General features: G+C 47.9%; 2 protein-coding genes across 7 annotated transcripts; both read right to left on the bottom strand.

The window, feature by feature from the left end:
* Positions 1 to 198: 198 nt before the first annotated feature.
* Positions 199 to 6,946, bottom strand: ccdc14 (coiled-coil domain containing 14). The gene is made up of 11 exons (XM_011494484.4): positions 6,763 to 6,946; positions 6,608 to 6,651; positions 6,473 to 6,536; positions 6,305 to 6,377; positions 6,097 to 6,198; positions 5,801 to 5,866; positions 3,280 to 3,798; positions 2,713 to 2,811; positions 1,061 to 1,204; positions 705 to 807; positions 199 to 625 (listed from the first exon to the last, which is right to left on the bottom strand). Exons 1-11 carry the CDS (start codon positions 6,784 to 6,786, stop codon positions 271 to 273), a joined length of 1,593 nt encoding a protein of 530 aa, XP_011492786.2. The 5' UTR covers positions 6,787 to 6,946; the 3' UTR covers positions 199 to 270.
* A 1,316-nt stretch (positions 6,947 to 8,262) lies between these two features.
* On the bottom strand, positions 8,263 to 15,880 carry ddx4 (DEAD (Asp-Glu-Ala-Asp) box polypeptide 4). Of its 6 annotated transcripts, none has more exons than XM_023961237.2 (21): positions 15,660 to 15,880; positions 13,656 to 13,690; positions 13,539 to 13,581; positions 13,430 to 13,477; positions 13,172 to 13,237; positions 12,750 to 12,794; positions 12,658 to 12,681; positions 12,547 to 12,591; positions 12,461 to 12,487; positions 12,348 to 12,383; positions 12,233 to 12,280; positions 12,022 to 12,164; positions 10,543 to 10,695; positions 10,311 to 10,465; positions 10,108 to 10,237; positions 9,877 to 10,043; positions 9,667 to 9,812; positions 9,502 to 9,601; positions 9,167 to 9,437; positions 8,659 to 8,766; positions 8,263 to 8,587 (listed from the first exon to the last, which is right to left on the bottom strand). In XM_023961237.2, exons 1-21 carry the CDS (start codon positions 15,748 to 15,750, stop codon positions 8,507 to 8,509), a joined length of 1,962 nt encoding a protein of 653 aa, XP_023817005.1. In that variant the 5' UTR covers positions 15,751 to 15,880; the 3' UTR covers positions 8,263 to 8,506.
* Positions 15,881 to 16,653: the final 773 nt, after the last annotated feature.

Genomic DNA, 16,653 nt, shown 5'->3' with positions numbered 1-16,653 from the left:
TAAACCAACCATAACACCAATACACACATAAACACAACCACAACACCCCAGCAGACACACATACACCAATACACACACTACCAGACAAACACCAACAAAAACACATACCAGCACACACACAAATACACCCCCACACCCCCAACAGACACACTATTAAACATACAACACAGACACATACACACAGAACCCACAGATTGATTGACAGTCAAATAAAGCTTTATTTCAAATCAGAAGTTACACGTTACAGAAGATCTGGACCGCCACGGTTCCTCAACATCTCCTCAGATCCAGCTGGAAGGTTCTCTGCAGGCTGGCGATGCTGGCGTCCAGAGCCGCCAGGCCGTCCCTGAACGCCGCCTCGTCCCTGGTGTCAAAGGTGGAGGAGGACCTGGCGCTCCAGGCCGACCACAAGGAGGCGGAGTCACAGAGAGACGGGGAGCGGAGGCGCCGCGCACACCCGCCCACCAGGTCTGTGCTCTCTCTGTCGCTTTGACCGGACCCGCCTCCAGGAGGAGGTGACCTGAGCCCTGTCTGCACGTGCTCAGTGCAGGGCTCCGCCTGCCTCAGAGAGTGGAGGAAGCCTTTGATCCGGTCGGTGGGAGTGTCCGCGGCGCTCTGAAGGAGGCTGGAACAGCAGAAGACATGAAGCGACCGTGAAGCGACGGCTTTTGGAACCGAAGTTCTCCACTCAGGGAAACCCAAACCTCTGCAGCTTCTCCATCTCCTTCAGGCGGTGCTGGGCGAGCGAGGCCAGCTCACTGTTGACTCTCTCGCCGTCCAGCAGCTTCTGTCTGTGGAGCTCCAGATCTGCATCAACAGAGTGAAGGAGAACGCTGACAAACCCGTTTCTGGCTTTGATTTGTGGTTTTTGGAACCACAATGTTCACTAGAACCCTGACCAATAAAGGTTCCTTCATAACTTTATTGCCATTAAATAAGAAAGGATCATAAAACATCTATGAGGCCATTTCTGCCTCCTCCTTCTACGGTTTTGACCTCCAACGTTTCTCTGTAGACCCTCACAATCCTGAAGCCCTAAAGACAAATGGACGGAGAGAACCTGTCTTCAGGATGGCGTTCTCTGCCTTCACGTCCTTCAGCTGGCTCTGTGTGTCCTGCAGGGCTCTCCGTAGTTCACCGAGGTCCTCCTGCAGCTGCTGCAGTCTGGCCTGAGCGCTCTCCAGCTCCCCCTGCAGGCCCACGACTGACAACACAGGACGAACGTTTAGCAGCTTGAAGAGCTTTAGAAATGAATTAAACTGTTTAAACCGTTAAAACACAAGAAAGGAAAGAAATCCAGAGTTGGATGCACAGTTTTCAACGACAAACGCTGTGTCATAATTCCCACCCTAACCCCAATAGTGCACTACATAGTTCACTACATAGTGGTGGAGAGGATCTTCCTGCGTCTTCCGACCACAGTCAGAAACTGCACTATGTAGTGCACTATAGGGCTGTAACGGTACTCTAAAATCTCAATTCGGTTCGGTTCAGTATTTCATAGGGCTCGGTTCTGTACATTTTCAGTATTTTTTTCAGTACCAAAAAGGCAGGGATAAAAAAAAAATTACTTGGAAAATGCATTTATTGGTTTTACATGACAATACAACTATTAGCTGTTAGGAACCATAAACTTTGGATAATTAACACTGGCCTAAAAAAACATTTTTTTCTTGCAGACCTGATTGTTACAGTCGGGTGATGCCGTTTTAAGAGCGTTAACAGGTCAGATGCGTTACTGTGGCATACGCCCTCTTTGTGAATGTAACTCTTTTGACTTATCCAACTGTCTTTTCCCTTCATGGATGCTGACAACAAAGCCAAGGTGTCCCCCCCCCCACACAGGAGAGTATAAGAAGATGGGGGGGGGTCTGCATGATCCTGATGACATGCTCACTGTCACCTCTGTCCCCTAAACGCTGTTGAACCTGAACTGCAATGAGGTTTCTGACTGTGGTCGGAAGACGCAGGGAGATCCTCTCCACCAAAGGCGGATCTTCCTTTGGGGTTCACTTCCCCGTTCGGACCCTCAGAGCCTCCAGAGCGGGTTAATAATAGAACCAGTCTCTGTTTTTTTAGAGGAAAACCTTTTTTGTTACTGTCTCGGCAAACTGAGCAACACACCCTGACCGTGCGCTCACACACACAAACTCATTATTAACATTAGTTCCGCCTCGGGGCAAACTTAATACTTAATACAACAGAAACGGTACAAAATTAATCCTAACCGTTACACCCCATCTTGTGCGTTCGTCATTTTGCAGTTCTGTCTGAATCTACAATTCCCAAATCAATTTCCCAGAAGTCTCTGCCAAAAACCAGTGTGCATCGATGCTCACTAGATCGGCAAACATAGACCACAATGCATTGTGTCGGAACAATTTTAGCCAAAATTTTATTTTAATGTATTTTTTTAAATAAACCATCAACGTTTTTATGTTCAGAACTCAGTGAATTCGTAAAAAAACGTCGTAAAACACTCATATTAATTAGATTTTAACTTAGTGAAATCCAGGATGTCATAAAAGAGGAAAAAAAGGGAGTGAGCATGGTGTCTCAATTGCTTTACAATTCAGGGCACTACATTGTTTTTTAGTAGTTAGAGATTAAAATGTCAGATTTACTTGACATTCGAATGATGGACTACACTGTTTAACACCCCCCCCCCCCCAAACGCACACACACACACACACATGAACGTTATCAATGTACCTCCTGCTCCTTCAGCTGATGGGGCGGACGGCTCGACCCCGACCTGAGGTGAAGACAAGATCTGCTCCAGACCAACGAGAAGCTGTTCTGCAACACTGCCTGTATACACACACACACGCACACACACACACACACACACGCACGCACGCACGCACGCGGTTAAGGTTAGGTCAGTTTCCAGCGCTTTAACTTCGGCGTTGACGCCGTCGTTCCAACGGATCCTGAAGCGGAGAAAGCCACCCTCAGCCTCTGAATCTGTTGGAATCACCTTAATTGTGCAAAGGGTCAAAGAGTTCAAAGAGCGCGTGTTACTTCCTGTCCGTGGCGACAGCGCCGATATTGAAGGGTTAACTGGAACAGAGCGACGTTTGGTTTGATCAAACTTGAAATAATTCCGGTTAAGGACATAATGTGATTAAGAAAATGTTTTTACTTTCTATTTTTTGTTAAAAGTCAAAGAGAGAAAAGACTGATAAAACAAAGCAGTGACCTAAGGGGCGGAGTGAGACATGGACTGACCCCGCCCCCTGGTTATTCAGGTGAGCAGCTTTCAGTGTCAGAGCTCACCTCGCCCGGCGACGGCGGCCTTCAGCTGCTCCAGCAGTCCACCGACAGTCTTTGCTGGTCGTCCTGCGCTGCTGCAGAGCTCCCTCCTGCTGGATGAGGCCTGGTCCTGGTCCTGCTCCTGCTCCTGGTCCTGGTCCTGGTCCTGCTCCTGGTCCTGCTCCTGCTCCTGGTCCTGCTCCTGGTCCTGGTCCTGGTCCTGCTCCTGGTCCTGGTCCTGCTCCTGCCCCTCAACAGGTCTGGGGAGGTGTGCAGCAGAGCTGTGGGGGCCGGGGTCTCTCACAGGGACAAAGTCCTCTTCATCACCCTCCCCCTGACGCCCCTCATGGGGAACGGCAGAAATGACCTGCCGTTTGGCGTGGAGGGGCACCGTGACGGGGGGAGGATCTAGAGGTGAAGGACTCCTCCCACCTCGTCTCTGGAGTGGGCGGGGCCTGGGCCCAGACTGTGCGGCTGCAGCGGAAGTCTGCGTCGTCGTTGGAATGGAGCTGGTTCGTCCATGAAGACCGGAGCTGCTGGGGCCTGCAGGTTCAATACCCGTGGTCAGACGCTGGTCTTCCCAAAAGTAACCAGCAGGGATCTTCAAGAGGAGAGACCACGCTGGGACCACGCTAACAACACGCTAAGACCACACTAACAACATGCTAAGACCACACTGACAACACGCTGGGACCACACTAACAACATGCACAGACCATGTAAAAACTTTTTTCTAGTATGATGTTTATGGCAGTAAAACTCCTCACTGACCACTTTCTACACTTTTCTCAGAGAGACTTGAACATTTTCTCCCTTTTCTCTTGTTTAAATTCTCAAACCTTCATAGAAATCAGATCCAGGATCTGAGAATGAAAACAAAGATCTGATGGATCACAGATTTCTGATCTGAAGAGCTCTGTGCTTCTGTACAGGAGACATGGACGGAGGAGATTGATTGACAGGGTCTCCAGCCAATCAGGACACAGAGCAGGGTGCTGTTTAAAGGAAGCAGCATGATCGCTCTAAAAGAGGGGTGGGTAAACTATGGCGCTACAGTCTTTCCTTCTACGTCACACTTCATCTTTCCTGGTTTAGCTCATTCTTTTAGAGCGATTCTGCTGCTTCCTTTAAACAGCACACCCTGTTCTGTGTCCTGATTGGCTGGAGAGCCTGTCAATCAATCTCCTCAGTCTGTGCAGTGTCTCCTGTACAGAAACGCAGAGCTCTTCAGATCAGAAATCTGTGATCCATCAGATCTTTGTTTTCATTCTAAGATCCTGGATCTGATTTCTATGAAGGTTTGAGAATTTAAACAAGAGAAAAGGGAGAAAATGTTCATGTTTGTCTGAGAAAAGTGTAGAAGTTAGCAGTGAGGAGTTTTACCATAAATTTCTGGAATCTTCCTCCATGGATTTCACTGATCACAGTTGTTTTTAGAACGTAACTCCTGCCATAAATGAGAGAACTCTGTACTGGTGCAAAGGAAACACAGATTTATGATTATCTGCAGCAGAAGACAGAGAAACAAGCCTTTTCAGTATTACTGGATGAGAAACTGTGAGACATGTGATGAGCTCAAAGTCTCTGTGGAATTCTGACTGGAGAGGATCCACTATTTATTTATTTAAAATGTATCAGTATATTTTTTCTGATTTTTTGTCTTGTATAATCATAGTGTTATTGTTTTATTTCATAAGTAATGTTATTTATTTTATTAAAGGGATCATGAATGAATAAAACTTTATTCATAGTATTTTACATCTCCTTGAAGGTACCAAAGGACTACACAATAAAAAAAAAAAGAATCTAAAATGGGAACAAAAGTTTTGTACTAAAATCTCTACAATATTCTGTTTTAGAATATAATTTTCAATCCAAATGTTTTTATCTACATTCCATGTTCTATCATTCTCACTCCACATATCTGCTCCTGCTATTGAATTTCAGAACCCAAAGTGGCCCCCCAGTTAAAATAGTTGCCCACCCCTGCTCCAAAACAATGAGCTAAACCGGTAAACATGAAGTGTGACGTAGAAGGAAAGACTGTCTTCTGTTCTGTTTGACAGATTTTAGAGGCTTTCAGGTTGGAGCTCAGACTGCAGAAGGAGGAAGAAAATGTCATATTCTTGATCATGTGGCCAGATTAAAAAATAACATATATATGGAGGCGGGCGGATCCAGCGTGGGGGCCGCAGTTTGCCCACCCCTGGTCTACACACACGTGAAGCAAACGTCAGTGGAGCTACAGACTGTGACTAAAGTCGAAGTGCTAGTCGAGTCCGTCCATCTAGGTGTTAATGACCGCGGGGGGGTTTCGTCTGTCCTACCAGACATTGGCCTGAAGCCCCCCCCCCGGGGGACATAACTGTGGAGTCCATTTTATGGGTCTTTGTCCATCATGGTGAAGACCCAGAGTTTTTTTTTTTATTTCAGTAAATTTCGGTAGAGTTTTTTGGTCCTGATCAATAATCACACAGAGGGGGGGGGGGGGTTAGCATGGGCTTACATCACACGCTCCATCCCTTCCACGTGTTCTGCAGCTCACCCGTCTTTGTGGTGGCCCTCCTTCCCTGGGAGGTGTTTGCTCTGGATCTAGCAGCTCCGCCTTTCACTGTTCAGAGAAGAAAACAACAACCAAAGCTTCAGAAAAGGAGCCGCCGTGACCAAAGCATGGATGACGCTGTGGCCAGCAGAAAACAAGGACTTTATTTTGAAGGGTTGAACAGGAAGACAGCTGGCGGTCAGTGTGGACCCTGTAGGTTCAGGTGAGCCTTCACACCTCTCTGAGAGAACCAGCTCTGCTGTGGATCAAGGACCTCGTGGTCGTTCCAGGACCCTCACCTGCTTTTCCGGGAACCTTCTTCACGGTCTTCCTCCCTGCAGGAGTTGCCGGTTTCGACCTGGTTGCTCCTTCTGTCGGTGTTCTGGTCAAAGACGACAACCCTGCAACAAACCAATCACCTCAGCGGTCTGGTGGCAAACCGTGGGTTCAAATCCACCCTAGGGCTAAATGGATGTGAACATCGCCCGTCCATTTCTCTACTCTGACCCGCGGTGTCCGCCTGAAGGATGTGGTCCAGCAGGACGGCGCAGCGATCCAGACCTCTGTGGAGGGTGGAGACCTGGGGGCAGAGGTCAGGTGTGAGCAGTGGACCGGAACCAGGACGCCTCAACAGCTCCGGGTTCTGTCCTGTTTGGGCCCCGGCTGGTTCCTCACCTGTTCCTCTGAGTCTGTGGAGTACAGCGAGAAAGCGGCGTGCGGCGGACCTCCTGCAGTCTGTCTGGAGGAGGAGACGCAGACTTTACCTGAGAACATCTCCAGAGGAGTTCTGTTGAAAAACACTAAACTCACCTGCTCATTTTGAGGGCTCCTGCCAGCCTCCCTGACGTCACTTCCTGTTAGCCACAACAACACAAAAGTGCTCAACAAGACCTAATACTTTTTGTTTCCTCTAACAACAGGCGGCGTCCAAACTTTATTAAAAGCCTATGACGTCACTTCCGTACCTGGCGTTTAGGTTTTACGCTCATTACTTTCGCCGCGTTTAAAACAATAAACGTTCCTCGCGTGAACCTGTGACGTAACTTCCCCCGTGCGGTCACCTGACGGCGTTCGCCGAGCGTTTGGACCGCGGAGGGAGCCGAACCGCAGCTCCGCGCGGCCGTTAGGGAACTTCAAACGCAGCAAAACGACCAATCAGCGCGTGCGGCGTTCGAGGACCACCCGGAAACGCGTTTTTTTGTTTTTAAATAGAACAGTTGGAATGTAAATACTAATAAACATTCCAGAGTCAGGCTATTTTACATCTGCAGTCCTTAAGTAGAAGTCAAAATCACCCTAAAAGATCAAAATAAAAAACGTATTTACAGAACATTACTTACATACATTAAACTATACATTCAGTCAAATTTGTATTTAACCTAAAAGTAAATTGGCAATAAAAGAATCCAAAATTAGACAAATGTATGAACACATAAACACATACAAGACAAGATGGTGGCGGGGATCGGTGAGAGGTTTACTAAATCTGGACTATAAAACAGATGGACGGACGGATGATTTATCTCTGTTATTTTCCTGGTTTGCTTTATTCTATTTTTATTGAATAAAAAATCAAATTCACTTTGAATTGTTTCACTCAAAGATTTGGTCACATTTATGACAAGTTGTGTTTTGGGATGTTCTATGGAACCCGCCAGGTGCTAGTGGTTTAAAAAAAAGGAAAAAGATAAACTATGCGCATGGATTACTGAACCGTGTCCAACCGATTGTGTCCCTGTGTCAAATAAATAAATAAAGTAATTATTTCTTATCCATTTATAAATTTCTCTGTCACAAAATTCTTCAGATGGGTAATTGTTATATGAAATTCTTTAATGGGGAAAAATAGGTAATTTTAAAAATACAAGTCTTAATTTTGTGATCAGTTAGGCAAAAGGTTTTTTTTTTTTAAATGAGGTTTATTTAATTTTGCAGTTCTGCAACTTTCTAAAGAACTTGAAGAGAAAACCCCTTTCCTCAAAGCAGATATGGAGCAAACCTAATCCAGTTCTACAAACCGGAGCAGAACCACTTCCAGATGCAGGAATGTTCTGTAATGAGCACCCAACAGCTGAAATGATAGCGCCACCTTGTGTTAAAAGGCTTCAAAATAATAATTCTGATCAAACCGAAGATATGCTTCCATCCAGCCTAAAACAGTTTTTAAATTCAAATGATTATTAATCATTTTTTAAACAACAGCCTGAATTCCAATTTTATTATCCTTTGAGGTAAATGGGAACAAAATCCTGAAGAAGCTGAATGTTCCGACGATTTCACTGGAACGTTCAGGGTTCCGGCAGAAACCTGAAGAAAAAAATAATCTAGCAGTCTGGGAATTTGGCAAATTTACAGGAAAGTTTTAAAAGAAAAAGCCGTTGTTTCAATAGTTTCTGGCTCAATTCTTTAAGAACGTTTGTTTCTTTGATGTCGGGTGAAATAATGAAGGAAGAAAAAAAAAGGCGTTTGTTGAAAACTTTTATTTATCAGGAGAAAACCGCTGAAGGACACAACAATACCAACTTTTCTCTATAGTCATTCTGTCAGGAGAACGCTCCTCTGATCCTCTTCTTCCGGACTTGAACGTGGGCGGTCGGACACTCATCCTCCCAGTTTCTACTTTAACACAAGTTCAAATGCCTTAAAAAAAAAAAAAAAAACGGAACGCTTCGGCATTCAGTGGAGGAGGAAGCTGACGCGGCGGGGCCTTCACTCCCAGTCATCTTCATCAGCAGCAGCAGGGGGCGCTGCAGGCTGCGTCTTCACACTGCTGTCCTGGAAAGAACCACCCTAGAACCACAAAGCAGAATGAGGAACCAACCCCACCCAGGAGGCTCTGCGTGCTGTGGAGGGCTGCAGACCTTCCTGGAGTCTGTGGAGGCAAACGTCCTTCCCGAAGGGTTGAAGGCGGCGGAACCGTGAGCGCCGAACGCCGACTCCTCCAGCCATGACGGCACCTCCTGCTGAGCCTGCAGACATTGGGAGAGCCGTGAGGAGGACGCCTCTGCACCCTGCAGATCCTCATCTCCTACAGCTGAAGGTCCTGACTTCCTGCTGCTTGTATCTCCATAGCAACCATTTCATTTTTTTGGTCACCCAGTGGCGACGAACAGATCTGTCATTCTTTGAAGAATCGGCTAAAGTAAGATGTTAGATTTCTTTAGCAACAGGTTTTCGTTAACCACGCCCACATTTCAGAAAAACGATAAGGAAATTTCCTGTGAGGGGATTGTGGGAAAGCCCCGACCCCTAATCTCAGACCCCAGTTGTCATGGGCAACAAGAACAAATTGGGGTTTAAACAGTCCAAACCAAACAGATATGATCATTCTAGAGTGGGTGGATCCTGAACGCATCGCGCCGTTCTCACCTTGGCCAGGATGCCGACCAGCGAGCGGGCCAGCTGACTGTCCACGTCGGGGTCGTAGAAGGACACGGCCCTGCCGGTGTTGCCGCAGCGGCCCGTTCTCCCGATGCGGTGGACGTAGTCGTCGATGGTGTTGGGCAGGTCAAAGTTCACCACGTGCTGGACGTCAGGGATGTCCAGGCCGCGGGACGCCACCGAGGTGGCCACCAGGACGGGACACTTGCCTGAGCGGAAATCCGCCAGCGCCTTCTCCCGCTCGCGCTGCTCTCTGTCGCTGTGGGACCAGTGACATCATCAGCACCAGAACAGCCCCAGGGGGCAGACAGGCGTGGACGTACCCGTGGATGCTGGTGGTCGGAACCTTCTCCTGGCACAGGAAGGCGGCGATGAAGTCGGCCTGCCTCTTGGTCTCCACGAACACCATGGTCCGCTCAGACCCTGAGGAGAGTGCACCATGACGGCCGGTTCTCCTGCAGGAGGATCTGCCACAAGCCGAGACTCACCGATGGTCCTGAGGAGGTCCAGGAGCTGCTCCCGCTTGTTGAATTTGGTGACCTGTAGGAAGGTCTGCTCCACGTCGGTGCAGGCTCCGCCCACCACCCCCACGGCCACAAACAGGTAGTCCACCTTCAGGAAGTCGGCCGCCAACCTGCAAACACTCCTGTTAGAGTGGCGGACAACATCCAGCAGGCGTTGGGGTGGGCGGGGCAGACCTCTGGATGTCCTCGGGGAAGGTGGCGCTGAACATCAGCGTCTGCCGCTCCTCTTTGGACGGCATACCCGGGGAGCCCACCAGCCGGCGCATGTCCGGCTCGAAGCCCATGTCCAACATGCGGTCGGCTTCGTCCAGGACCAGGTGGCGAACTTTACTCAGGCCCACCTGGAGGAGAGCATTATGGGGTGGAGCCTCCAGCGGCAGATCATCAGGAGGAACTGGCGCTCACCTTTCCTCTGCCGATCATGTCCAGCAGGCGTCCCGGAGTCCCGCACAGCACGTTGCAGCCCTTCTCGATCTCCCTCATCTGGTAGCCGGTGTTCACGCCTCCGTAGACCACCACGGGCCGCACGCAGGTCCTGCCGAGACGCCGCACGGCTCAATGCCGGCACCGCTGCAGTTTAGCCCCGCCCCCCTGCCAGCCCCACTCACCCAAAGGAGAACTTCCGGGCCTCCTGGTAAATCTGGTTGATGAGCTCCCTGGTAGGAGCCACAATCACGGCCTCTGGCTCCTGGATCTCGCTGAAGCGGCTGGCCGCCACGCCGTCTGCCATCAGCTGCTGCAGGATGGGCAGCAGGAACGCCGCCTGTGGGGAGGAACGCCGCCGTTTGACCCGGCGTCCAAAACAAACCCGGACTTTTATGGAACCGGCGGTGGCCTCACAGTTTTTCCGGAGCCGGTCTGAGCGCACGCCATCAGGTCTCTGCCGGCGGAGATGATGGGGAGGCCGTACTTCTGGACGGGCGTCGGCTTGACGTATCCGGACCTGCTGATGTTGTTCTTCAACGACTCGCACAGCTTGGCCTCCTCAAAGGTCTGAAAGCAGAAACCATCACAACATCTGCGCTCCAAGACCTGGTTCAGGAGACGGAAAACTCCAGAAATCTTTACAAAGGCCACCGTTTGACCCTGCTTGGAGTTCCTGTAGCGGCGTGAAGAACGGTCGGCTCTGGATCAGGGAAGTAGAACCCAGAACAGATTCTGGATCCTCCTGATCTAGAACCAATCATCCGAGATGTTCTCGTTGTCTTCGTTGGAAAGGTGCGTTCATGCTTCCATGGAAAGTCTGCGTAAACGCCTGTTTGTGTGCGTTTGCATCGCTCTACATACTAAAGGTGTGACCCCTCAACGCCAGGGATCTGTGACGTTTCAGAGTAGGAAGCTAATAGATGAGATTAGATTGGTTCTTGGCTTCTACTCCATCCATCACAGCTGCTTTGGGTCACTTTGGACCAAATCCTGAAAATGTTCTCTGCAGTTTTTCTGCTGACTAAAGTCCCAGCAGATCAATGACAGCAACAATGGCAAAACTAGAAAACACGAAATCCAGATTGCAGACATGTCCAAAGTCTGGCCGGTGAGCCGAATGCGGCCACCATTCAGACCTTCATTAAATCAATGATATACGCCTCCAGCCCTTCCTAGGAACTGTGTGGAATTTCTTGATTGTGATTGGCTGAAATGACGTTCCAAGTAAATCACATGAACTCTGACTTCTGGCTCACATCAGGTTTTTCCTTCTGCACAGACTCAGACAGAAATTCACAGGGATTTTGGTAAAAATGTTGGGGTTGAAAATACCCCAAACACTGCTGCTTGGCCCTCCCACTTCCACACACAAATCCGGCCCTTTAGGAAAGTTTAAGGAATGCGAGAGTGTGAGAAGCCCCTCCCCCCTGCAGGAGGAAAGAGGGCGATAGTACACGCCGTGTCTGCTAACGTTAACAACACTGTTATGGCCAGAAACCTATCGGTCTGGTAAAAATGGATAACGTGGCACCGGGGCCAAGCACCCCTACATGCTCAGGAGACGCGCCCCCCGGTGGACTTTTCTGGCATTTTAAAAACCCATCAGGAGAGCGAAGGCGCCGGGAAATCGTGAGAAATTGGGGAGAAATGAATTAGTGTCACACCAGAATCATACAGCAGCAAGAAAGAGACGGAAACAAGATTCAGGAAATTTGCACTGGGACAAAATTTGACACCAGCGGAAACCCCGCCCCGCTTGTCCGGCCTGAACACACCCATGGGACTCCAACACAGCGTGGTTCCCATGGGAACGTCTGAACATGTATAGGATTAAACGTTCACACGCTCCGCCTCTAAAGCTTGGTACAAACGTTCCCACAAGCCCGTCCTCACCATGATGGCGGCGGGCAGGTTGGTCCCGCTGACGTCCACCAGGATGTCGTCGTACTTGTCGAAGTTGATGCCCATCTTGTAGTGGGAGAAGATGGAGTCCTCGTCCTCTGGGAGGCTCGGGGGGATGTAGGTCACTTTGGGCCCTGAGGATCAGAGGAGACTCTGCAGCTCCAGAACTGAAACCTGACATAAAGGTTGGGGTTCTGCTTACGTTCAGGGTCAGCTGCATCGCTGTTCTCTGCCCCTCTGCTGTCTCCTGCTTTCACACAAAGCGAAAGGTCAGAGGTCGGAGGTCATAAAGGTCACAGAAAGCTGAGAGCAGTCACCTGCAGCAAAGACGTCTTCATCCCGTCCTCGATAACCTGTAGCCAAACAAAAGCACGTCAGTTCATCGGACCTTCTGGAGAACCGCTGAAGGTCCCTAAAGGTCTTCACGTACCTCCTCCTCTTCCTCGCTCCCCCCCACCTGCCAGAGAGAAAGCGTTGAAGCAGTCGAAGCGTTGGATGGTGAAGCTGAGCACATACCTGGTCTGAAGCCTCCTCTTCCTCCTCGGCCTCTTCCTCTGAACCCTGGAGAGCACACAGTTCAGGAACCACAGAGAACCCAGTGGAGCCTCACCTTCAGAACCCCCTCACCGTTTTCAGAGTCTCCGCCGCCTCCTGCGTTCAGAGATCTGCGTCAGAGCCGCAAACGTTTGGACGGCGGGAAAACCGGAGCGGATTCTTACCATTGAGCTCGTCCTGGTCAGACCGTCCGAAGCCTCTGCCGCGCCCTGACCAGCACCAGAAAAAAACTTTATTACACAAAGCGTCTAGACAAAGTCCCATCCTCTTCATCCAGCATGCAGAAGGTGAACACGTCGGTCCAAATCCCAGCGTCTGGACTTTAACACACCAGAAGGTTTCACACACGAGCGTCAGAGCAGGCTGGGGGTCCCAGAGGACCGCCAAAACCTCTGGAGCCTCTCAGGAACGTTCTAAAACCCCTACAGAGGACAGGCTCTGTTGCCATGACGACCGTTTAACTCTGCAGAGGAGTTCTGGAGACAGAGGACCAAGTCCTGCTCCAGATTCTATCCTTCATCTACTCAAAGGATTTCTGTGGACATGAACCTAGAGCATCTAGTTCAAACTCAGTGATGAAGAGCACCTCCTCTGCCTCCTCTCCCGGCCGAACCTCCTCGCCCTCGGTTGGAGCGGTTCCAGCTGTCTCCGTCTGAAACACAAGCAGAGGTGTCAGGTTCCACTTACATGAAGACGGATTTGACAGCACGAAGGACACTGGATTAAATCTGTGGACTTCCATCCCCCAGCCCGCTCTGCTGTAAGACAGTCAACGTCCTGGACGGGACCGCGGGCTTGAACCCCCACCCTAAAGGTAAGGACGGTGGCTGACTGAAGAACTCACCATTTCCTGAGTCCCTGGCGCCTCCGTTCCAGGAGCTTCTCTGCGGAGCTGACAACACGCGTGATCATCACACAGACACACAACCTGCAGCTACACAACCTCAGGGTACCTGCATCCGTGCTGCTGACGGGCGCGAAGGACGGTGCGGTTTCCTGTGAACCAGAGTCAGAGTCAGGGTGGAGGTCCACCAAAAAACACCTGGATAACCGACTGAAAACCTGCGTACCTCTTCCTCCCAGTCGTCCATTTTAATCGTCTGATCTGAAGACACAAGAGGAAGCTCAGAGGAGCATAACGATGGAAAACCTGACCCCACAGAACACCGGTTCTGACCAGAACACAGCAGACTGAACCCGTCCTGAACCATCCAAGACTATCAAGATTTAAAAAACCTAAAAGATCTTGGAGGAAAAGTTAGCTTCTAGATTTTGTTAACATAAATCCCGTTTGTCTCCTTTTCTGTGAAAAGATCTGAACATCAACGATTTTGAAATATGTTCACATTTACGTCATAACTTCAGTAAGCTGTAGGTTTTTTTTCATGATCTGGGAAAAACAAAACATTCTTTAAGGTATTGAGGTTCTAGATCAGGGAGATCTAGAAACGTCATCTTTTGAAGAACCATTACAGTCCATTTCTGACCGACAACAACCCACAAAGTCCGAATTCCCCTTTTAAAGACACCGGTGTCTAGAGAAAATATTAAAATAGATTATCACTCTGGACAAATGTTTACGGGGCGTCCTTTCAAAATAAAAGATACCAGCAGCAGGAGGGATTTGTTTCTCATTCCTCAGTATTCTGTTATACTTATATTTTGGGTGATCAAAAAACTATTTTCACTAGTGAGAAACTGCCTTCTGTGGCCAGCCAATCAGTCATGGACATGACGGTTGATGCTGATTGGTCAGAAATTCTTCCAATCGGCTCGTACACTGAATCAGGTTTGTGCCAAGTGAAAACTTGTTTGCACAGATTTTTCTGTTTCAAGTGCAAAAGGATTTTTTGAGCACAACATTTAAGTTTTAATCTTATTGGTTAATTTAGCTGAACTTTGAAAAAAAATACTATTCTTTATTATATTAGGTAAGAATTTACTTTCAGCTAGAGGAACGACTATTTCTCAATGACTTAAATTTTAGGAGATTTATTAAGCATCACACGTTCACCTTGACAACGTTATGAACACGATTACATTTTATTTAAAAAATATTTGTCCATTTGTACACTAATTTGGTCTGAGTTCCCTTTAAATGGCTGTTCTGTCTACAAATTCAAAATCCAGTGCCCTAGAAATTTTCCAGAAGTCTCACTGCTCACTGATATAGACCACAATGCATTGCGTTGGAACATTTTTCATGTGATTTTTTTGAATTTATCGAAGTTCTTTTCGGAACACATTGGGTTCATAAAAAGTCTTTGTAAATTCTTCGTACTTATAACGTTTTTGCTTCGGGAAATGAATGGGGGGGGGGCTTGGCGTCCAAAATACGCTAAAATTCAGGACAATAAATAGTCTCGCACGGTGGAGTTCTGATTTTAAGGGCGTGAAAAGTAAAAAATATATATATTAACGCATTTACCAACTCTGTAAGCTACAACCTTGTGCACATGCGCAGAAGGGTGATCAAAGAGGCTCCCGCCGACTGTGCAAAGCGAGCGCGAGGCCGTGAACGGCGACGCCAACTTTGTAGTTTATGAATAACCGGAGAAATTACGAAACTGAGGCAACTAAAACAAGTTAAACGATTAAAATGTCACCTTTATATATATATTTTAATGCGCCTTTGAGGTTAAGCGCCTTAACGAAAATCTTCCGAATGTTTAAAAAATGTCGACGACGTTTTTGAGTAAAACAGAATAAATATTGGTTTCCTCTTAAAATAAATTGAAGATATATCTACAACAACCCAAAATCTCACCAACTATTTAACAACTTTTCTTGTCCTCGCGGCCTTTCCACACGTGTGGCTTCTCGTGCTGCTGTTAGCTTCAAACTGAATCTGCACGCGGCGCGAGCCTGCGCAAAGCGATCTTGCTAATTGCCGGGTTGCCAGGTTTGGCACTTTCCCGCTCAAAAACACAGAGAAAAGACTACAAAGATTTAAATAATTTCCGCAGCATCCATTTTCCAGGTGTCCAAATACATAAATGAAATCAAAGTCTTTGAAGATAAGCAATCTTTATGTTAGGCGTATCAAACAAAAGCCGAAGTAAATGCTGTCTTACCCTTTTCTAGAGGACGAGCCTTGATCAAACATGGCGGAATGGTATTATGAAGAGCAATAGCTACGTTACATAGTTTAGCAGAAACGAACATTTAAAAATAAAAAATAATCTTAGAAAGCGTTGAATCAAACTATGAAAAAGGGGTTTAACTTAAGATTTGGAGGCAAATGCAGTGTAAAAACGTGTGAAAAGCTAGAAATGGAACTGTACAAACCCACACTGCTAGGGGTAATGATAGACATTCGCTAATTTATATTCAATTCAGGTGATTAATAGAGGTCAAATTCTGTTTTGAGGCACAACAGAAAGACAAGGATAAAAACAACAAGAAAACAGTCTTTACAGTCAAGTCCTTTGCCCTTAAATTTGGTTAATGTAATCTCATTTCTGTTTTTCTGGTTCAGGCTCCGTTTTCAGGCCACAAGCCTGGTCCCTGGGGTTTGGGAATGACCTGACCGTCCTGAACCCAGCAGAGGACCTTTTGCTGCGCTCAGCGCCCGGTCAGGAGACAGTTTTCCTGCTGGGACCACACCTGTCCCCGAAGAGAGCCGCCACAACAACGGTCTCCTGTTGTTTTGGGTTCTACGACATCGGTTCCTGTTTTGGAACCACAAGGAAACTTTCAAAAAATCACTGCTTGGAGCAAATAAATAAACTGGCACAACCTAAAAACTGTTTTCTTTGTAGGCTTTTAGCTGAAAACATGAATGTTTTCAAAGGAGAAGCCAAAAGTGACCACGATCCAGAACCATGGTGGTCTCCCACCCAAAGCTCATCTGAAGGGACCGAATAAAAGTACACGACAGCAGAAAACCATAAAATCTAATCTGATGTTTCTTTCAGAACTTTCAATCTTCTCTGAAGGTGGGAAGGACAATCCTATGAACGTCTGTCTCGTCTTGATCAAAACTATCAAACATTGGCAAAAATATGTGGACTAAAAGGTTCATGTGGGTTTTGAAGGACCATCTCCTTCCAGTCAGACCTTCTTCTT

Source organism: Oryzias latipes, chromosome 2 (genome assembly GCF_053564925.1).
Source record: "Oryzias latipes strain Hd-rR chromosome 2, Olatipes_Hd-rR_3.1".
Taxonomy (NCBI): domain Eukaryota; kingdom Metazoa; phylum Chordata; class Actinopteri; order Beloniformes; family Adrianichthyidae; genus Oryzias; species Oryzias latipes.
This window is presented reverse-complemented; position numbering and strand designations above follow the sequence as displayed.